The sequence below is a fragment of the Lichenostomus cassidix genome, chromosome 1 (genome assembly GCF_008360975.1).
Source record: "Lichenostomus cassidix isolate B80296 chromosome 1, HeHo_3.0, whole genome shotgun sequence".
NCBI classification, from domain to species: domain Eukaryota; kingdom Metazoa; phylum Chordata; class Aves; order Passeriformes; family Meliphagidae; genus Lichenostomus; species Lichenostomus cassidix.
Genome location: NC_139479.1, coordinates 52,830,452 through 52,854,102, shown reverse-complemented (window position 1 = coordinate 52,854,102; position 23,651 = coordinate 52,830,452). Strand labels below are relative to the sequence as shown.

The window sequence follows — 23,651 nt, the reverse complement described above, 5'->3', positions numbered from 1 at the left end:
CTCTACTGCAAAGAAGCTTACCTTTGAAAACAAAGACATAATAAAATCTAATTACAAAGAAGATAACTGTTGTCCAACATTCCGAAATTACATCCAAGGTAAGGTACTTCGTTTACTAGTTAATAGACACAAAGAGTTATGATCAGAACAAAATCAAAACTGTAGAAATTCCTGCCAGTGTTAAAAACAATATCTGCATATGCAAATGCCAAAAATTGAAATGTACAGAACATTTAATTTCTCGGAATTCTGACTCAAGTAATTATTGTCATCTAGCTTGAACAGCAGAAAAAAAAAGCTTTCTTGTTCTTATTTTTTTTATTTTTTGGTTATTTTATTTTTACAGCAGAAAAAAAATTCCTTCACAATCTACTGTTTGGAAATCAAGTGATTTATATGGTACATAGTGAAATGAGATATCTGAATAGTCTCAGATTCTTTCCTTCAACCTTAGCCCATTTCCTAGAATCTGCACCTCTTTTCTCTCTCAAAGAAAGATTCTGTTAATTTAGGTCAAGATCAGTCACAAGATTTTTGCTCATAGTATATCCTCCACAAACCCTTCTGCTTTTGATCATTCTTTTTTCACTTTTTTTCTCTCCTTCCTATACAAGCACACTCCCAGATTTGTGTATTAACGTGCTGGGGTGGGAGGCAGTATTTCCACCCCCAAGGAACAGATGTTAATGCTGTCAATGCCAAAGTACTGTTATATTCCTAGAAGGGTTCATTTTGACCACATGACACAGATGAGAATCTACCAAAAGCACAGCTCAGATAAATGGAACCACTACTAAATCTGCCCATCTGCAAATAACAAAATTAACCTAGTATGAGATATAAAACAAAGCTGCACAAGCTGAACTCTATAATATAATTGTTGCTGACTTCACACTTTGTAACAGATTTGGGTTAGGAGACCAGAGTGATAATAACCTCCATGACAACTGCTAGCTGGCCTTACACTTGGATGACATCAAGGACATTGGCCTGAAGCCATGTGACAAGTGAGGCCACATGGCTCACTGGTTTGTTTTATAGTGGCTTACACCAACAGTATGATTTATAAATCCATAGATAGGTGAGACAATAACTCCTCATGAGTGGACACATCCATGGGCATCCAGCATCCCACACAAGACTGAGCCTGAACCACGCACACAAGAATCCAGCTGACAGCTAGGACCCAGACAGGATGTGCAGTGGGAGTGAGTGTCCTGTGCCCCTGCATGCTGGTTTGAATCAGGCTGAAGGAAATACAGCTTTAACTGCTGTGTGTGTGTCTGCACGTGTGAATATAGCAGAATAGGCTTCTTAAAAGACAAATTGCTATCCACAGGCTCACATCTCTCCCACGTGCTAAATACATTTTAGATTATTCATCACTGAGTGCTGTGTTTCCAGTCCTGCATCCATCCCACCACAGCCCAGTTCCCCCACAAAATTGTGCACTGCTGCTTATCAACTACATGAGACACTTACCTAAGAGCTTCAGCATCTAATATTTAGGTCCAGCTGCCAAAAACATTAAAGGCAATGACTGAAATTGAACTTCAAGAAATAGAAAATCCATTAGGTCTGAAACTTGTTTTAAGGCTCTTTTTTTTATTCTATTAGATACGATGTTAATGGAGATTTGCTTTGCCAAGAATCCTTTTGAAAGAGGCTGTGTAATTGCTATTTAGATGTGCAAAGTACTCACAGGTAATTCAGCTGTTTTTTGAAAAAGCAAGAATACAATACAACTTTATTCATACCCAGTAATGCATTGCAAAATGTGCAGTCCTCATTCACTCTGTAGATCATCAACATTACTTAGATATTTCTCAGACTCTGAACATCTATCAATATTAAAATGATAAAAATACATCAAAATACCTAAACCACTTTTCATAAGTAACAGCTTGGAGGACTTTTTCAAAGCTTAACATTCACAGGCAGAGAAAAGAAGCCTTAATTAAACTTATTGGACAGGCTACTGTTGTCAGCTGTCAAAAAAACCCAAAAATGAACCCCAGTGTTTTCCATGCCCAGTATCAGCTGGTAAAGAAAACAAGTTTTTCCATTTTTTAAAACCTAGAACAAGCATGGGAAATATTTCACTCATTTGTTTAAATCTATTGAAGTATTGAATGCAGCTGAAAAACATTTGTCTGACAAAGAACAACAATTCTTAAGGAAAGGCTGAGATATTTACATAAAATCTTCCAGAAATTAGCTTAAAAGCTTAAAACTTTCTTCCTGTTTAGTTACTTCAGTACTTACTTTCTGGTAACTAACATCCAACTTCCTGAAACACGTTTCCCCAACACCTATAGATCTTAAGACACCAGCTTTTGCAACGTGATGGATAGAATAATATACTTCCCCTCAAAAATGGACTTGACCATGAAACGTGACACATATATTGCCCTTACAGATTGAAATAAATCAGTACACTACAACTCTTTATTTTAAAATTAATATGCAATGAAATAAAGTATTAGACTTGACAGCTTCTGCTAAAACATTGGACTCAGTACCAATGCAAAAGGAGATACACCAAAGCTGAGCTAAGAATGTACATGAATGTTTAATTCCATGTGGTGTTCCATTGCCTGAATCCACCTTAGTGTGGTCCAACCATTATCTATTGCCATAACAAGACTTTATAAATAGTTACAGGCACATAGATTTCTAGTGTTGGGAGCTGAATGGAATGGAATAAAATATTTCAGTTGGAAAGGACCTACAATGATCATCCAGTCCAACTGTGAATCCCACTTATTTGTGTGTTCAAATAACTTAGCTTCAACTGCGTCTAATGCCTTTTTTTAACTGAACATTTCCTTCAAAATTCTTGTTGTAATCAATTAATTTATAATCACTGCATTCCCTATAATTAGAAAGGAGACATATATCTAGGGATTTTTAATCTAGATCAATTTTATAGTACACTAATAGACATTCAACAAAGTTTATTCAGAATATTTTACACTAAAAAAAACCAAAAGCAATTCCCTTATCTCTAAAATGCCTACACCGAAGCTAAAATATCCTACTATTAAGGCTAAAAAGTCAAAAATCCAGTAGGCAGTTAGAAAACGTAGTTTTTAATTTATAATCTGATACAGGAAAGTCCAGTTTCCAGGAAATTTTCCTCTGATGTAGCTTAAAGAAAGTACCAAAAAGTATTTTTGTTTGGGGGAATGATGCCTATATGACAAAAGAAATAACATTTTACTGTAAATTTATAGCTTAAATAGTTCAACAAATGCAACTACATTTGTAGTAAGAGGCAACCAGATTTAAATTGTATTTATTGCTTTCAACCTTTAAAACACTAGAAAGTTCTGAACTTCTACATGGAGTTTTCTGGTATTAGTTTTGGAGAGACTCTCCTAAAAAAAATACATATAGTGGACAGATTCTACAGTCCTTTAATTCACACAAAAATCCAATGTAAAAACTGACAGATTAGACTGCATTTCTGCAAAAAAAGTAGACATCTGAATAGACCATGTCACTTCCTTAATGCAGGGCTTTAGAAATCAAAGCATTGATCTCTGGTTCTTCTCTGATTCCTGACTCTGATAGGGGAGGACAGACAGCATCTGCCAGACTCAGTTTCTGAGAAATCCACATGGTGCTCAAAAGCAGATTGTTATTTTCCCTGGCTTACTGGGTTGGAGTCCAGAGGGAAGTGTTAAACAAGACTTTCAAGAGGATGCCTGGAGAAGGGTACAGTTCAGTAGGTCCAGCTGAGAGCCATTAATTGCTCTGAGAGCAACCACTTGCTTGTCTGAGTAAAGATAAGAGAAATGGCCTTATTATAAACTTCAGCTGAGAAATTCTCTCTTTCCCCTGTCAGATGCTACAGCACCGTTCTAGTTCACTACAGGCATTGCTTCAGCTTTGCACCAGTGTGACAATACTGAAAAGAATGGAAACACACTTGCATACATTTGCAGTAATGCACTTCTTAGGAGCCCTGTAGGAGTTCGATCCATTGAATTCAGTGACAGCAGGGCCCAAAAATACCTATCTTAAAATTAAATGCTTATTTTATTTATTGCAGTGGATCTGATATCTTACCACCCATGGTTTGTCAGGTACCCAAATCTCCCACAAGTACTTCGGCATATCTCCAAAATTCAGTGCCTAAAAAGCAATAATATTTAAATAAAAAAGATGTGTCATTCTTACTACAGATGTTCAGATCACCCACCTCCCCAAATGGCCCAAATATTGCTTGGAGAAAGCAAACTGTGAGTTAATTTCTACTGAAGACAGATAAATAACTTTTTATGAGGGTTCACAAACTTCAGAGGCCGTAGCCTACTGTTACCAAACAGATGGGTGGTAACATTTAAAATGTTACATCAAACATGAGTGTGGTTTCTGAAGGCTGATTGTATAACATTTTGTTGTAGTCAGGCAACAGATTTTCAGACGGGTTTTTATTGTTCTGTTTAGTGAACGACCAAGTTTGTCTCATAATAAGAAAAAACTTTTCTCCTTTTTCAGTTAAATGCACTATTAAGCTTTTTATTAAGATATTATTAATCAGCCTTGAGACTCGAAAAAGCAAAACCAGCAGATCTTTAAAACTGCAGTTAAAGCTGTGTTTAATGTGGGAGCATTAATGGATGTTCATGCTCTGTTACTAACTGCTGAATATAAATAGCACTATGTACTACTTCAGGTTCCCTCCTGAGTATAGTACTCACACCCCCCAAAATATCATGTCTCTGAGGACCAGAGTCATAAAGACTTTGTGTGTATGACTGTAAGAGAACTGTGAAGGGAAAGTTCAGTAGGTTACTAAGTTTGCAGAACTTTCAAATCTGCCTATTTCTAGAGGAACTGAGCTGGTTATTTAACCCAACAACAGAATAGTACCACAATAGTTCTGAACTATCTAAGCCAAAGCAACACATGTATTGGGAAGGACAGTCAGAAAGTCAGGTATCAACACAGCACAAGGCCTTTGCACTATTCTATTTTACTTGAGAAAAGAAAGCTTCCCAGAGAGAGAACATTACATTAAGAGTAATGTTTTTGGAAAGTCGGACAATTTCAAATCCATTCTCTGTAGAGTAATATGCCCAAATTGCAAACAAGCACTCTGTGCCCCATATTCAAGAAAGAACATTAGTATTCTGTACAGAATGGTTTATCCACTCCTTTACCACTGTATTGTGAGCAAAATCCTCAGAACACTTTACATCAAATAGTACTTTTCCTTGCAATGGAAAACACATGTCTCTTCCAAAGTACTCCCAACAGGTACCTTGGATATCTCACGAAAGTTCTGTGTTCTTGGAGAATTGTATCACAGTTCTGAAAGCTTTTTCAAGAAATCCCCTTGAAAGCAGAAAGTCATCCTAAGTATTTCAACTAACAAAAGTACTCTCCTCTGATATCTGAAGTCACATTTCCTACTAACTTCAGGAAGTCCCTTTGTCATCTAAAATTTCAATTTGGAAAAAAAAAACCCAAACAACCCAACCCATAAAAACCAAAATTAAAATGCTTTACACATCCAGAAACGTTACTTGGTCTCACAAAAGCAGAAATGTTACTTGGTCTTACACTGTGAATGAAAAGGCACTGATGTAATCCATGGAGATTAATAGGTATAGTTTAACAATAAGGTAAATGAGAATGCCTCATTCTAAAATCTGCCTGTATCTTCTGTGATATTTTACATATGCTCATTTTCCTGATTTACATGAGTACAAATAAACAGCAATTTACCCAAAGGCAATGGAATTAAACTGGTTAAAAGGCAAAGGAGTCCCTGTGGACTGAGCTCTTTTTAGAATGTATATTGCATAGTTCTATCCACTTTGACGAAGTGATGAGTTTCTGAAAGCATACTCCGTATCACCTAATATCTCCCTACTTGTTAGAAAGTCACCTTTACAGAAATAAGTCAACTTTGCAGAAATATTAAGTAGTTTCCTGAAAATAATTGGAAAGGAATTACAAGACAAACTTCTATCACAAATAATGAATGTTTCTCCTACCCCCATAGCTAGCTGAAAGCTTAGGGAGACCACCAAAGTAAAACATGAATGAGCAGGAATAAAATCTCATTCCTGTAACAAATTGCAGATTGAAAAGACAAATTCATGGCATCATAAAATGCAATGCCTTTTTTCTATGAAAAGCAGACTACTGCTACATCAGAAGTGAAATATGTCTCTCTCACTTTCTCATGATTTTGGGAATGGTTAAGATCATTACATATTGCAGGGACAGCAAAGATAACCAGAGAAGCAACAGATTCGAAACAGCTTCTCTGGATCCCCATCCTTTTTTACAGCTTCCCTATGTGCACCAGCACCTGGTAGAAAGCAATCCCTGCTCTCAGTCTTCCAGTGGCAATTCCAAACAGAATTAAACTTGGACCATCCTCTTCACACAAATAAATTACAGATTGAGGCTGAAGGATGAAAAGGTTTTGATACAGAGGTGAGGAAAAAAAAGTAGTTGTAAAGAATGAGTAAAATTATTTTAAAGTACTATGAAGAATTAAGTTCTAATAGGTGATGAGTCCCTTGTCCCTGAGGTCAGTGTAGAAAGTACTCCCATCAGCTGATGACCTAAATTCATGATTCCTGAAATGGCTCATGACTGCCATACCTTTAAAATATAGGGCTGGATTCACAAGGTCTTAAGAAAACACAGCTTCCCTAAATGGTGCTCAAAAGTCAACACAATTTAAGGTATTATAAAACATGCAAGATTTGTTGCTGTAAAACTTAGTACAGTTTTATCTTTTTCTTTCCAACTGTTTCTCAGTTTCATGAGCTGACGTCAGCAAAATCATTCAACCAAAATGCACACTAGCTTTTTATTTCATTTATCATCCCACATTTACAAACAAAAATGTTATGGGAATATCTTGAGCTAAACAGTTTGGATGGAAGAGGGAAATGACAAAGTCAGCGTTAGAGATGAGATTGCAATCCAACAGCAAGAAAGATAACAGAAAAAACTTGCCAATTGCTTTTTCCCAATAAAATGAACAGATAGAAGCACAGACCTCTAAGAGTAATGAAAACAACCTACTGTGTCATCATTTTATGCAAGAAAAGGAGAGAGAAGATTAGCCTTAAACTCCTACAATAATATGGATTTTTTCAGCTGACAAAAGCAGTACTATATAAAATCTTTTCTGTGCTTTATTTCTAATTACCTTCTATCCTTTAATGAACAAGAAAGCACTTGATCTTGAAAGTCCTTGTGCAGTCAAAACTCCCCCTAAAATTAATGGGATATTTTTTCCAGGCTTAGAGCTCTGAGAACAGTCCTCATACTTAGCTTTTTCTAAGCTACTTCCATTAATCAAACTTCTTAGGTTTTTTTCTCTCCTTTTCCACTAGGATCATATATTAAAATATACAGACACTAGAAATCATAACCTTGCCTCTGGAAGAAAGCCTGCTGCACTTCATTGTCCTCAGAAGTTTAGCTCAATTTCACAAGTAAAACCCCAATTCTGAAGAACCTTAGTTACCTGGACACCTAATACTTAATTTTGGCCTCTTCCAACAGTTCTGACAGATGTTGTCACAGTGCCTGTGGAAGTTAAGCTGTCTAAATTACACAATTGCCTGTGGAAGTCAAGCTGTCAGAATTACACAGCTGAAATGCACTACACAAACTTTCTAATCAGACAAACCTCACTGAAACTAATAGAAAAAAACCCAAAAAAACAACAAAACATAAGGGACTCTGAACAGCCCTGTGTCTCGCTCCCAGCAAAAAAAGGATTTAAGGGACTAAGGTACAATGCCTGTTTTTCCTACTGAGGCTCACACAACCTGCAACATATGTCTGCCATGCCTAACAGGAATAAAATTAAATCGTTACTTGCATGCCTCAATAAACCACTTCCTTTTGCAGACTGTTGATCACTCATTTCAGGAAAACTACAATTACACAGTTTAAAAAAAACCCCAATGACATAACAAAAAACTAGCAAAATAATTCAAAAGAATTTACTGTAATTTGGTTTTTAATACAGTAGCATAGATACCCCGGCCCTCAGTTTTCTCCCACTGAAATGGGAAGCTCTTGCAAAAAATAAAAATAAAATACACCATAACCTGTCAAACGAGGTAGTATTAACACTGTCCTAAGAAAAACTATGATTCTCATTTATGGCTGATCATTAATAGGTCTTAGCAAGAATAATATTCTTTGTTCTTTTTTTCCCCTTCAACAGCACAGTAATGTGTGTATATATATGAGAAAACTGTCAAGACAGCACAGCATTTAATTGTTCATTTAGAAAGCCTGTGAGTGACTGTACTGCACCAGCATACAGTCTAGGAATACTACAATTCTGTATGGATTCTTACACAGGATTGTATCTTCCTGTGAGGATGATATAATATCTGTGAAGACTCTGTAACATTGCCTTCATTTATGAGGAATTCCAGCATAATGAACTTCTGATATTTTAATTATAGTGAAGAAATAAAAGATCCAGCAGATGACAGAAAATAGGAGAAATAAGGATGATGGACTGATTTGCACTTTGACACATTAATACACACACATCAAATACCTCCACAGTAAACACTTATTTGAAGAAGAAGCACCAGATTAAGTCACTGGATTCTCTTCTTCACCAGCTGGCCTGGTTTAAATTTACTTCTGCATTCTTTTGCCTACAGCTTGTCTTTCCATTTAAAATGCTGTAATTTATAGGACTTGAAAACACACAGAAAAATATCAAATAAGTAATACCTACTGATGATGGTTGCCCATCATGGAAGAGGAAAAAAAAAACCAGAAAGAAAAAGCAGCAACTACATAATTTACAAAGATAAGAAATTTTGCATATTTTCAAAAATGAAACAAAAAAAAAAAAAACCCACATAGGAACAGTCACTTTCTAAAAGATGAAGTAAAACCTTAAAAGGCAAATTGTAATTTTTTCAAAAGAACAAAAAATAATTAAAGTAAGAATATGTCAGTGTTTGAACTAAAAGGTTCACAAGACATGCAATTATTTTCCTCTGTGAGCAATTAAGTATGTTTTTAGAAAGACAAATGAACATTTTGTCAGATAAAAAACTGAAGTACATTTTTCACTGCCTTTTTCCTTTTTTTTTTAAAATCTGGTCTAGAATCTACCTACACTGGTGTTAGCAATGAATACAGAACACAGAAAATCTAGCAACACAAATGTTTTGGAGATGAGAGAGAAATTCTACCTCATCAAAAGAAAGCAAAAAGAGACTTCATAATTCAGTTTTGATTCCCAAAGCAAATTCACTCCCTCCCACATTTCTGTATTGGCAATGCTTTACACTATCAAAAATTGTACGGCTAAGAATCACGTCTCTTAGTCATTATTTCCACACAGACCTACATCCCCTGCCTTTGTCCCAGGTTGCTTTGTTAAATAAGTCTCTGATACTTGACTAGTAATGGTTAAAATGAGATATAAGAAAGAATGAACACGGCAAAGACAGTGCAAACATAAGAGCAAGTTCACCTTTCATATTTTACAGTTAATTCATTGCTCTCTTCTACTTATTGTCTATGTAATGTCTAATTAATGCTGATCTCCTGATGTGAGACCATTTGACAGATGTAAAACTTTATCACATGTAAGGTACTGAATATATAATTCCAGCAGAAGTCTTCTCTTATTTTGAACATTGTTATCTAGATGCAATCCACGCATAAGGACAACATAATCCAATTATTAACTAAATACCTCTTGGTATTTCTAGTACAGTGCAAAACTTTATGGCTGAAATGGATCTGGACTGACTGTTAATGATGACAGCTCATAACTGGTTTCAGCCATAAAAGATTATATTATCATCCTGTAAATATCAAATTATTGTGGTTGTTTGTTTCTTCAGTGTTGCCTAAATTATCGTCTGTGAAGTCTTCCACCCTCATCTCAAGGGCAAAGGAAAGACAAGGTATGTAAGACAAAGAATAATGTGTGGTTCCTCAGAAACAGATGACCACTATTTAGGCTTATGTGGATTACCCCTACATGAAATAAATTGGTGGTTTAAATTTAGCTCAAAGTAGATGTGATTTATCTATGCAAAAAACACAAGTAAAATACTTACTGATAACTCTAAGGACAAAAAGACCAAAGATCCAAACCACTACCTGACCAACAGTGACTGGCTCTTTGCACTGCTGTTCATTGCACTGCACCTGTTCTGTGGATATATTTGAAAAAAAAAAGTGGATGATAAGGGCCAATGTATCACTTCTCATGACTGTGAAATTTTCTTCAGGTGAAATTGCAGAAAGGTCAGTTGTACAAACACACCCCCGCAACATTCAGGGGACAGACTGGCTCAGGAGCTGCAGCATTAAGTTAGCAAACTATATGTAATGGGAAAAAAAGAAAAAAGAGCTCACTTTTTGTACTCTCCAGAGATTTCTAAATGCTTAGTGATGGTACACTAAAAACAGAAAAACCAACCAAACAGAAAAAGTGGAATAGAATCTTTCCTTAAAAGCAGAAATCCCCCTTCCTCACTTTCTCTCAGAGCAGCATTTTGTGATGAAAAGGACAATCCTTCACACCTCAGAAAAGGACTCTAGTAAGGTGGAAAGACTCTTTAACTCATGAAAAGCTACATTTTACCAAAATTCCAAAAGCAGATGTGATTCAGCTTTGAAATTGTCACTGTAGTTCAATATATTCATTTTTTTTTCCCAAATGTAATGCTTTGACTCCAATCCTATGAATTCTATAAGCACAAATCCATGCTGGGAATAAATACATACATTGAGACTTTCTGGTAAAGATTTGCTCAAGAAGCACATCAATTCTCTGTTATGAAGAACGGAGCAGCAGCCCTCTCATTGAGGAGGAGGGATACGGGTTATTACTGCTGCCACTCAAAAGAAATAAGTGTAAACTTCTGACAGAAGTCAGAAGAAAATCACAAGGAGATTAATGTGATCAGTTTATTTTTCTCACTATAAAGAATAGTGATAAAGTAATCCTAATGAAGACCACCAGGATATCAAAGAAACAAAGCAATGCTTGAAAGCAACTTCAGAAGCCACCCTGATTGCAATGTCTAGGATATGATTGACTCAGCCCACTTTTAGTAGCTTTCCCTTTCACAAACTGAAAAAAACAAGTTTGCCAAGATTTATATAAAGAGCTTATATTGTTACAGACATTCCTATTCAATTATTCATATACCTTGTTTCTAGTAAGTCTAATCTTATTTTCTCCTCTATCTGAATGCCATGGATTTTATCCCAGTTCTTACATTGAAGTTAGTACTGGAGGGAGTGAAAAGGGCTGTGCTGAGGTTTAACCCATTACATACAATAACACAACTAACAGATTTGCTTGCCTAATGAGTTAAAGGCTAATGCATACCCTAATATATCCTATCTGTATTGATCCCACTGTCATGCATTACCTCCATATTGAAAAAAAAGAAATTACACTTTCCCTTTTGTTCTTCTTCATACACATGACTTACCATTTTAAACAGAACATATAATCTTCAAGTTCTTTAATTTTTTTTAAATTCTACAAAATCCAGGCCTAAAGTGAAAGCAGAAGTCAACAAAATAATGTTGTCTTTGCAGTAATTTGCACAGCAAAAATGTTTCACTTCCATTAAACAAGAAGATGAAAAACATTTTTCAACAAGATAATGCCAAACTGAACTCAAAGGTCTAAAATCTTGGCTTGTTATACCATCCCACACTAATCCTGTCATTGCCAGCAGTTGATTTATATCAGTGAGTATTACAATATAATGCAATTAGTAATGGTAATATTACCACAAATAGTATAAACAGCCCTGCTCTACTGCATTTAAATTATTTTTGTAAGCATGTTAATAACATACCATCAAGCATCAATACAAATCCTTGACAGCTTCTTGAAAAAAGATTATGCATGTCTAAGCAATTTTCTCATACACACGTTTTCTTTAGAAAACATGTTGTCACTATTCCATTAGCTCAAAAGGGAGGGTATGCATAGAAGAATCTCTGCTAAAGAAGTCTGACTGCTAGCCAGGAAAGCATATGTTCAATAGTCTGTATTTACTACTGGCTGGGTTAGGGTTGTAGGTAGCACACCACCAAATGAATTTCATCTTTAAAATATGTCTAGCAGTGCAGCGAATGAACCCTTTGAATGGCATAAACCGTCATTTTGACAGTATTTCAACAAGGACTGTTGGAAAGAAAACAGAGTAGATTAACAGATATGTAGAGCAGACATCTTAGGTCTGATCCAAAGTCTCTGAAGTCCACCAGAATTTGGATGGTGTCCTAAACTTGACACCTTCTTGAAACAATTAAAAAAATCCTCATACATCATCCAAAAAAACCCCACAACCAAGCCTAAACCCAAAATGAAATTTATGTATTTTTGCTGAATATCCTACCATAATTTAAGTGTGCCCAACTCCCCACAGTCAAATGCTACAAAACTGGCAAAGGTAAAAACACAGTCGGTAACTCAGCATTCCAACCTCTATTATGCTGATCCACCCTCTGGAAGTGCCACTACTTTTGCTACAGATGGAGCCCAGTGTAGGTGTCTATCATTTTGCTGTCAAAAATTTCTGCAAGCATCTTATCATCACTGTTAAAAGATATCTTCCATACTGTCAGATGGTTGGCTGATTTGATTATCTTTCCATTTTGTATGGAACTATTTACTTAATAAGATATTCAGAATGCCAACAGGTGTCCTAAACACTACGATAAGATACATATGAGCTTAGAGAAAAGTCAGTTCTGTCAGGTTAAATTATACAGAGATGGAAAACAGATTTTTCTCTGATCCCCTTTTCTTTTCTTTTTTTTTTTTTTTTTTTTTAAGACCAGTATTTTAACTCATTAATGGAAGTATTTTAACTCAGTTCTTCTTAAGTTTCTATGTCTATAGTCAATATCTTTCATGAACTATTTCAGTATAAATTTTTACAGTTTGGTTATTGCAAGCAAAGATATAATGGAAGTGTGGATTTGATTTTTGGTTGGTTGGTTGTTTTTTTGAGGGGAATGTTAGGTAGTTGTTGTGGTTTCTAGAATTTTCTGTGAAAGCACACACAATCACAACTATGGCTATTGATGGGAATTTACATTCACATAACAGATATACTCACAGTTTATCTGAAGTAAAGTTATGTTACATGATTGTATTAAATAACTTTTATAATGTTTCCACTTATCAATACCTTCACAATCATTTTACTGAAACCATAATCTTGAGTAACAAAACCCACCTCTTCTGACTTTTAAATTTTGTCCTGCTTGGTAAACAAAGGAAATGGAAAAGATGTGTAAGTCAGCCTAAACAGAATCCTTCCTTTGACCCTCAAATAAACAGGACTTGCCATTACATGGATGGATCAGTCACCTGTTTCACTTCTAGGGCTGAGTTGAAATTTTACAGCTGCTTCTCCTATTTTGATTTCACTTAACATTTTTACATTTCAAGTGGCTGATGTTTAAGAATTAGCAATATTATGCTAAAATAAGTAACAATTTTTATTCTTTAATTAAGGGTCATCATTAAGTCATGCCTCCTGTTCTGAGATAATCTACTTAGAGAAGAGGAAGGAGTCTTTCAATATCCCCACCATCCAAGGATTGCATAGACTGTGAAGATTAGAGATCTATTACATCATTCATTTCTATGACAGCTGGCATAAAAATAGAGAGAAACAATGTATAAATCTTCCTTTCCCTATCTTTGCCTAGAACACTCATATAGAACCAGGACTGACCAGGAAGATACAGTTCAGTAACTCAGTTTCAATTTAAGCAGCCAAAATGAGACTCTTCATTACTCCTAGGCTACTGACAAAAATAATTCCCTTCATCTATTGTACTAACTTTAAAAACCACCAGTTGTGCAAGTTTTATATTGCATTGACATTCAATGTCCTATTGCAAATCTAATAATCCCCAATGTGATACAGAATCCTCTGGTAACCAGCTGATAACATAGCAACATATTTGAAGTTTTTAACTCTGAAATCTAACTTCTTAATTATTTTCATAAAATTCAATAATATCCTAATAAAATATTATCATATCAATGATTTTAGAATCCATTTTATCATGACAATTATTTTTGTCCAATTTTGCAAAGGTAGACAGCAGTGCTATGATACAATTCCAATATTTAATTACACAGAATCTTTTAAATTGTGAATTTAGGCAAATAAAATCATTTTAAAAGCCCTCAACCTAAAGTACAAATTGACAGTTTAGTGCCAAAAGAAAATCATTTTATGAAGCATAAAAGAAACTGTGAAAACCATGCAGGAAGTTAAATACAGGCAAGAGAAACGTATAAATTAACAGTTTTATTGCACAATTTTGTATACTATGTTTCACTAAAAAGCATTTACTACAGGATCATTCCACAAAGTTCTTCAAATTAGTTATAAGGATTCATGAACTCATTGTTTTTACTCACCAAATAAATTTTAATCACCAAGTGTAAAAAAACCTTTTTTTTTCTATACAGAGCTTTTATTTGAATGGGTCATCACAGCAGACCATCTTATGCTTCCTCTCTTTTATATACATATATTACTTACTTATTTGTATGTGGATAGGCAGGAGAAAAAAATTAAATTCCTGGCCTACGTTTGATTGAGGATTGGAGAAAAATCTCCACAGTCGAAAACAAACGACTTGAAATTTTTACCTGAAGTTCAGTATTTAGTTACCTAAGACTTTCAATTCCTCTATGAAGACAGGGTACTAAAGAGGAAGACACAGTCACTGTCAAAAATTTCTAGTGTGGTTTTCAAGCCAGCATAGCACCACTGTGTAATTTTCTATGTGCATACACCATACAGCATTGGTCATTCTTCTAGAGGGAAAAAAAAAAAAAAAGAATAGGCAGTTCTAAATTTCAGACAACAGACTCCAAACCAAGATTTACAACAAACAATTCATGCTGGTCCTAGAAAAAGCAAGAGATAAGCAAGCATCCCTCAAGCTTTCTCCCAGCTTCTGATGATTTGAAAATCAGCCTGACAGCTATTTAGAAATCCACAACTGTTCTCAGTATTTCATATTTATGCATGGTAATTCCTTAAACAACAGATAAAAATGATCATATGAGTGAAAGAAATTAGCTGAACTGTCCTATAGAGGCAACTGTGAGGCTTTGGAGCGTATTTTTAATTTGTTGTTTTCCAATTCTGTCTTTATTAAAGACTAGTACCTAGTGACTCAAACCACACATATTTTGGACTCTTCAGTATTATTACTCTTTAAGTATCCAGTAACAGAGAAAAAAACTCAAACATAATAAACCATGAGTTTAAGAAGTCCAGTTGAAACAAGCCATAGCAACATATTTGTTTAGTATTCTGTCCATAGAGTGATATTCCCACTATTACAGAGTTCAACAGAAGATGCTACAGAATGTCTTCAGCTCAAAACACTACATTTCCCACTGTGTCTCCCATGACAACCAGGCTTCTCTAAAAACAAACTGTACCACCCGAAGGCATCAAGAGTAGTAGAAAGAATTTGCATTCTTCCTTCTGTTGACTTCACCAGAAAAAAAAAAATTGAGCTTCAGCAAAGCAAAGTCTTAGTTTTCCCTTGCAAAATCCTACATACAAATGAATCAAGAATTGCATCAGCATACAAATATATATATATAGATATAAACAAACCTGAGTATCTAATTTGCCTGTTCTGATAGAAATCTTGAGATATCAATAAAAATGAAAATGCAAGTAACAGAGCAAGATACTAGGGCATATAGCAATGGAATTAAGCAGTTGCCATTTGTTAAGCTCTAGAGTTTAGTAGATATTCACAAATCCCAATCAAACCTTTTTATGGTTATTTTTTAATTCTGTGAACTTTCATCAAGGTTTACACAATCTCACACTTCACTGCTACCAAAAAGACAGCCCTCACTTTCTTCTCTTTTGCTGGGCACATCCTTTTCTATGTAAGTACTTAAATCACGCAGCTCACCAGTTATGTCAGTTCCTTGAACTGACTAAAAACTAGACCTGCCTCCCCAAATTATTATTTTTCCCAGAAGAGCTGAACAATCACTAGCACTGACACAAGAGAGGTGGCAAGAGCAGACAGCTGGAGGCAGGGAAAAGAGCACGACTTGCCTCTTTGGCACTAGTGTGGTCAAAACTGGTGCTGAGAGATCAAAGAGAAAGCTAAAATTTTATATGACAGGAGCTGTATCTCATTCCATATTCTTCTCCTGAACTGGAAAAGCATGAGATGAGCATGAATTCCCATTAGAACTAGCTTTATTATACAGTCAGCTAACACCAGTACTTTTTACTATCTGGAACAATGATCTGATGATTTATGGTATTGGAAGCTAGGCTATCATTCCACAAGGGACACATTCAGTAGGATCTTGACTTTTTCAAACTTAGGAAAACAAGTTCTTTAAAAGACCAAGTAGCCACAGAACCAGAGGATTTGGTCAGAAGCATCTGCCAAAGTAGTCACTTTACTGCTCCCTTTGGAGCCACTAAAGAAAAGGTTCATCAGAGATCTATCACAGCAGAGCTTATAAAAGGTACCTATATTGCATTTAAATAAGGAAAGAAAGCCAAGACAAAGTGCTCATAGTAAACTACAAATGCTTGCACTTCAGATCTACCAGATGACTTCTAATTTCACATTAACAGGAAAGAAATCACAAAAAATACAGCAAAAATATGTCTCTGTGAAGAAATTAATTTCATTTAATGAATACTAATCTTGATTAAAAACACAAGAACAAAACTAAAAGCATAGCAAAGAGCCTTCAGGAGTAAAAGGTAATGATTTTTAAAATCAGTGGTCCACTCCTGACAATTACTGGAAGTATACATCTAGAAAATTTACTAAACTGAAACAGTTCAGATTTAAACAGTTTGCCTTGAATATTTACTCAATAGTATAAAATAACTGCTTCTTCAAATAAGTGTCTGGATTTGGAGACATAATGTGGTCTTTCTCTTCAAAAAATCAATTTGCAACCAAACAATCTCAGAACTGAACTTTCAGAGTAAATAAGTTTCTGTAAATCTTTTAAAATTTTGGATAGTGCCTGAAAACAGCAGTCAAAATTGCTTAGACCTTTATTTTATTTTTTTATTAATTAAAATTCAGATTGTACAATACTAGGGATTATTTAGGGGAAGGTCCAAAAAATTATTCTTTTCCAGATCTATTTCAATCTCATTGTAAGTCATTCCCCCTAATTCATTCAGCCTTATTCTCTACATGTAGTCATTAAAAGATAACTTCATAAATGCCATAATGACAAACCTTGAATGTACCCTAGAAATGTTAATGTGTACTCAACAATAAATGTATTTGGAAAATAAACCATTTAAAGAATGCTTTCACATTTCAGAGACCTGAACAGATCTTCTTCCCACTCAACTAAAATACGCATTTGACTTTTCCAAAAGCATCTGTGCAAATAACTTTTCAAAGGTAGGTCCTCAAAACGGGGATTAGAAGAGGAGAGCCAGAACATCAGCAGCAGCCTGTAAAATTAAATTCATTACTACAAAATCCATACATCAGCAGTTATGCCTAAACATTGTGTAAACTACGTGTATGTCACCTTTCTATAAGTAACTTTCCAACCACCAGAAAAGGCAGTATTTTCAGTCACTGATAAAGGCAGTATGAATATAAATAGATTACCTATTTTGTTTCAAAATCCAGCATACTGCTTATCTTAAGACATTTTGCAGTGGCAGGGCCCTAAAGCATCCACTTCTTACTCAGGTTTGTTTTACTGTGTGAGATCTGAGCTAAACTAAATGCCACCATTTGATGAGCTGCACCAATCTGATCTTAGAGCTTGTGCTGTACAAATGCCCAATTCCCTTGCTCTGATCCCTTCTTTTACTGAAACAGATCCAGTAATCTCTGTTGTACACTGAAGCTAGTCTCAAAGGCGAAAGTCTTTTCTATGGCAGTTCTATGGAGACTAACACCAGTGTTAGACATTGCTAAGCCCTCAGATATTCAATCTCTTCCAAGTCTGTGCATTTTAAAAGAGTTTCTCGTAGCATAGGGTTCACTGTTTGATATTTTGCTCTTAAATGTGTGCCAATTCACCTTTCAGCCCCATTGGTTGCTGAGGTAAAAACATTTATATGGAATTTGTCCATTTTTCTGAAATGGGAAGGTTATTTCTCAGAGTCTAACAACCTTACCACATTGATAGGGCTGGAGGGGCTAGCATTCCTTTCAATTAAAATGCTGTGGCTTTCAAGCTGAGTGAGAAATTTGATAATGTAGACAGCACATGTAAAGCCTGTAGCTTGCAAACGACCGAGAATGTGCAATCCATCATCTAAAACAAAACCCATAAGAATTGTCCTAGCATGAATGATATCTTTCCCAGAACTATTACCACTGGCATCCTGCACCATTTCACACTGTTACACTGAGAAAATATGAAGTATTCCTGAACTGTTCGGAGAATACAAATGCATTTGGTCTTTGATTAATTGCATTAAAACCACAAATGCGAAACCTTCACACAGAGAAATGGGTGAATAGGACATTTTTTTCCTCTTTTATTTTTGTCTTGTTATAAAAATGCTACTGTTTTCACTTTTAGGAAAGGTGCCAGCAATGCTGAAATACACTGAAAATGTCCAAGTGTTGGCCAGAAGGAAAGTTTTGCCATGACTGTGAAGGGTTCCTATAAAGGATATTGGGGGGGGGAGCATGCACCACATTTCTCCTGCTAGTTTTGTGTTTTAATCTTTCCCATGCTCCCAGTATAGCAATTTGCTTGCTGTCCCAGTGAAAGTAAACTATCTTTTCAGGTTTTTTATCTTCATATTATGTTCTGTCTCTTCAGACATCTTGGAAATCTGCTTATTGCACCTATGCCAGACAAGTGTAATCTTGCTGCCTTGCCTTGCAATTCAATCAATTCTATTTTGCTAGCATTGAGAACACTAACCCAGAGTGAGTGACATCTACTCCAAAATCAGCACCTTGAGTTTGATCTGTGCACACTGGATTATTGAACTATAAAAACTGACAAAAGGAATTTAAGAAGCTATTAATGTCTGTGACCATTTAATTAAATGTCTATGGATGGCATTTATCTGGTTTCTGGCCATACCTATACTGCAGACCATGTGCAACTGGAGAAGCCCTGCAGTCTGTCTATCTTGTCAGTTAAAGAGAAGTAAACACTTACAATAGGTAAGATGGTACAAGTCCTGATGGTAAAATTCCTTTTTTTCTTTAAACTACAAGTGCAGATGTCTGTATTTCAACAGAACTGTGAAAGGCAGGAAAAGTAGGCTTGAGAGTGTTTGCAAAATTCCTCATCATGAGCTTTGCAAAGCCATTGAGAAAAGGCAACATACCAGAAACTATCAACTGTGTTTGGGCAACAACATTGACAGAGTTCAAAGTTCAGACATGAAAATGTCCTAAATCAGATTTTTCTGAGAAATGTTCAAAATCAGAAATGTATTTTTAGATGTTCAGATCTTTATATCTGTGAGGCAAAAGATATCTTTTGTAGCATATTTGTCCTGGCATATTATTAAGTAATTGTAATTAAGTAATGGAGTAGGGGAAGAGTATACTGCAGACTACTTCAGACTAACCAATTCTGCCTGTCATTTGACTGACTCTGAAAATAGTAAGGAAAAACAGAAGAGGATAAATATTAAGTTTTCAAGAAATATATATGATTTGAGAACAATGACCTAATATTCCAGGCCATCTGATCTATTAACAGTGTTCAGGTTACTGCAGAACCTCGAGGTCTCAACCTAGACTGAAGTTTTACTGCTATATGCAGGGTGACAACAGACAACAACCATGGTGGGGAGCAGGGAAGAAACCCAAAAGAAAAGTAGAGCAACAGAAGAGAACCTACACATGAGGAAATCACATAAATTACATTATCTGTACATGCAAAGTTGTGTTGTAGAGCCAGGTCCTTGAATCCAGAACATCAGCCACAATGTAACTCAAGGTAATACTTTCAGAGTGAAAAGTAATTGTTAGGATCAATTTACCTCAATATGGAAAAAAAAAAAAAAAGAAAGAGTTATATAAAATTCAAACAAAGGAGAAGATCTGACATAATTAATGAACAAGAAATTATTTTTATTCACACCAGAAGAAAAACTTACAAAAGCTTATGGACAATGTTCACAAGTTGAATGTATCCAAATCCATACAACCTGACAGGATTCTTTTGAGACTGCTGTAAGGCTGGCTGATGTGACTTTAGTCCACTGTCTGTAACTTGCATGGAAATTAGATAAGGTCCCTGATGGCTGTAAAAATGCTATCATTACATTCATCCTTAAAAAGGCAAGCAAAAGAGACACAGAGAATAGTGCCATAACCCTCAGATCAGGAATCTGCAGCATGACAGAAAACACAATAAAGAAGTAATCAGGAATACACAACATGGATTTACCAAATCTAAGTCATGCTTGAGCAGCTGATAGGACCAACCTGATACCTCTGATGAAATGTGTGACTGCAAAAAATGTAACCCATCTGGCTTTAGCAGATGGCAGATGTTAAATCAAAGACTTTCTTCATATGAAAGGTGAGGAAACATGGGCTAGAAACAGAGGATTGCTAGGTTGGGTGAAGGTTGGTTGTACAGACATGAAACCAAAGGCTGGGCCCCTGGCTAACAGCCGGTAACAAACAGACTATCCGAGTGATTGATATGTGGTTCTAAATTGTTCAGTAACCTAATATACACACTGGATGCCAACACAGACTGCACCCTCAACAGGTTTAAAGACAGCAACCATGTTGGGCAAGTGCTTGACCTAACAAATGGAAGAGACTCAATCCAGAAGAACCTGGATAAAACTGAGGACTGGACCAACTGAAAACTTATGAGACCCAATAAAGAGAAACGCAAAGTTCTAAGAAACAAGCCCATGCAGACTGAAAATAACAGCCGTGTAAATGGCGTCTGAAGCTTAGGACTTGATGGCAAATAAGGCAAGTTGCAGACATTAGGAGCATGATAGCGGTAAATCACCATCCCCTTTTACTCAGTATCATTGAGATTGCACCGGTAGGAATGTTGAAAAACTCAGGAGATTGCAGCAGGTCATGTCAAGACTTATGTATTTGTGTTACCATATAACTATTATTATTACATTTACATACTTTTATTATCACTGCACTTTCTAAAAAGGTGATTATTCAGAAAGGATAAGAATAGGTAACTGATCTTCAGTCCCTGCTGTATGACAGACAAATGATAACCACACTTCAAGTGATGTTCCAGAACTAAGAAAAATGCTTGCTGTGTCTCTATGCCATTTCTCAACATCTAACAACACTGTCACTATTCTGCAGTGCTATATTAGAAACTCCAGAATGTGGATCCATAAGGGTAGATGGTTACTGAAAACACCTCTTAGTCATACTGACAAGAGGTTTGCAGCCATAAACCATAATATGCATCTCCACAGGTTTTTATTTGGTAGGAGGATATTGAAGGCAATGGGGGTGAAGAAGAGGAGCAGAATTATAAATAAATTAGCAAAGACTGACAACTGTTCTAGGACTTAGGAAGCAAAAGCAGTTAATTTTAATCTAGAAATGAGTTTTGTAGAGAGAGAGAGACCAATATTTACCAAATTTTCAGGAAAAATATGGACGGATGATAGCCTGCAAGGTTATGATTTGTTTTGCCACCATCCACTGTTTTTTTTCTGTAATTTCATCTTTCTTTTCCACCACTCACAGTGCTTTCATTGGAAGTGAACAATAAGAGCATTTGGAGAGTGGCAAAATAGCTTAATTTGTCTAGTGCTGAACTGTTTCACGAAGTATTACCTTCTTATAACTCCTCAAACGACATTGGTGAGAGTAACAATGAGCATAAGGACAAATTAGCAATCATATTTCCCAGGTAGCTTTAAATATTTCAAAACAACATATGGGAAATCGTATCACTACAAAGCAATACAGACAGGGACAACTGAAATTGTCTTTAAAAAATCTAATTCTAGTTGTTTATTTAAAATGCATACTTACTACAATGGCGATGTCAGCAATACAGAAAAAAAGATGATGGTAAAAAACCAGAAGGGAACATAATACAATCATGAGATTATATGCCATTGTCAATATATTTAGATGCCTTGGTTTGAAGACCATTCAGTGCAAATAAAAACAAACAAGTTCTGAGACTAAAGGCACAGCAGAGGCATGTGAAAATTGAAAAGATTCTTTATATTGCACAGCATCAGGAGGTGTACAATCCATGATGGGGATGAGATGATTTCTCAGGGAGTTTTGTCATACCAGAACAGAATTCTGACACTATGTTCACTTGAAGAACTGAGAATGGGACAACTAGCACAGCTGCCTATAAAAAGCTTTTGCTCTCTGAAAGTCACACAGAGGAGCATCACTTATGACAGCAATAGACTTAGAATATTTGTAGGAATTGTGGAACTACTGAACTGTCACATAATGCTGTCATGCAACAGATTTCATTTGCCCTTGTGAAAATTACAGAAATAACAGAAAGGAGAAACAAATGCTAAGCCTGTATACTAAGAAAACAAAAAGAAAGAAATGAGGACAGAGGAGTTTAGGAAGAGGTTGAATAAATAATAAAGATGATGCTAGCCTAAGGAAAATGTAGGGTTTTTATGACTTATCCTTTTTATGACATGTGAAACTATCTTCTTGTGTAGATTATTTTCTTAAATATTCTTGAATCAACTAATTGTTTTCAGTTCTTAAGAATTTTCTAATTGAAATATATAAAACACTGATTAAAATAAATTAAAAATTACTTTTTAATTGTTTCTTTTTATATTTCTAAGAGTAGCTTTATATATGTCAAGTGATCAATACAAGTTGGTGAGCTTGTATTGATCAAGGCTTCATCCATATCTTGGTTGAAAAGAATTTCACTAAAATCAAAGGACATATGGAATAAAGATCTTATCTGGCTCTGAAACAAGATTATAAAATAAATTATTTGATATGGTTACATAATTGCTCATCTTGACCTTGCCACTTTAAATTTAGTAACCTTCAATTTGACTGAAACTTCCACCTACTTTTTCATAAAGTTTGCTTGTATTTGGTTCTACTGGAAGAAGCTTTTCTTTGTTGATACTTGGAGGAGTAGAAAAAAATTAATATGCCATAGGTAAAAGGAAATTCCAACATATTCTTTTGAAAGAACTCTTAAATTTTGTTGTCACCTCTTTTGAGGTGGTTTGGCCATGAAGCTTAAACGCATTAGTGAACTAGGACACTGATGTTACCTTTCCTGAATAAGTGGATTGTGTCTGCTCTTGAATTTATGGATTGTAAGGAAGGAAGGCTATCAGGAATGCAAAGAAATGCAGTTGGGAGAAAGTTAGAAGTCTGTGAGATTGCCACTTGCATAAGTACTCACACACCTGTAACTGAAATTCTAGGTGCATATCTAACAGAAGAAGCACCGTTAGTGTTTCCTTTGAGTTCTGAAATTAAAAGGTTAGAATGAATTGCAGAATGTCATCCCCTTGTTTCGTACTCTAGGACATGACAAAAACGCTGTCAAAAGTTTTATTAACTGATATTTATTGACTCTGCCCTTAATAAACCTCCAGTGATGACAAGTCTTTTGTCTCTCCAGGTAATCT

General features: G+C 35.5%; 1 protein-coding gene across 8 annotated transcripts in view; it reads right to left on the bottom strand.

The window, feature by feature from the left end:
- PCDH9 (protocadherin 9) overlaps nucleotides 1-23,651 on the bottom strand; it is a 674,926-nt gene that overhangs the window by 375,041 nt on the left and 276,234 nt on the right. For 5 of the 8 annotated variants that reach the window (XM_085058609.1, XM_085058617.1, XM_085058635.1 and 2 more), the window contains one exon: nucleotides 4,075-4,140. The exons of the other annotated variants lie outside the window; for them this stretch is intronic. In XM_085058609.1, the coding sequence (XP_084914735.1) occupies nucleotides 4,075-4,140 (66 nt within the window). The remainder of the gene's footprint in view (nucleotides 1-4,074; nucleotides 4,141-23,651) is intronic. 8 annotated transcript variants of the gene reach the window in all.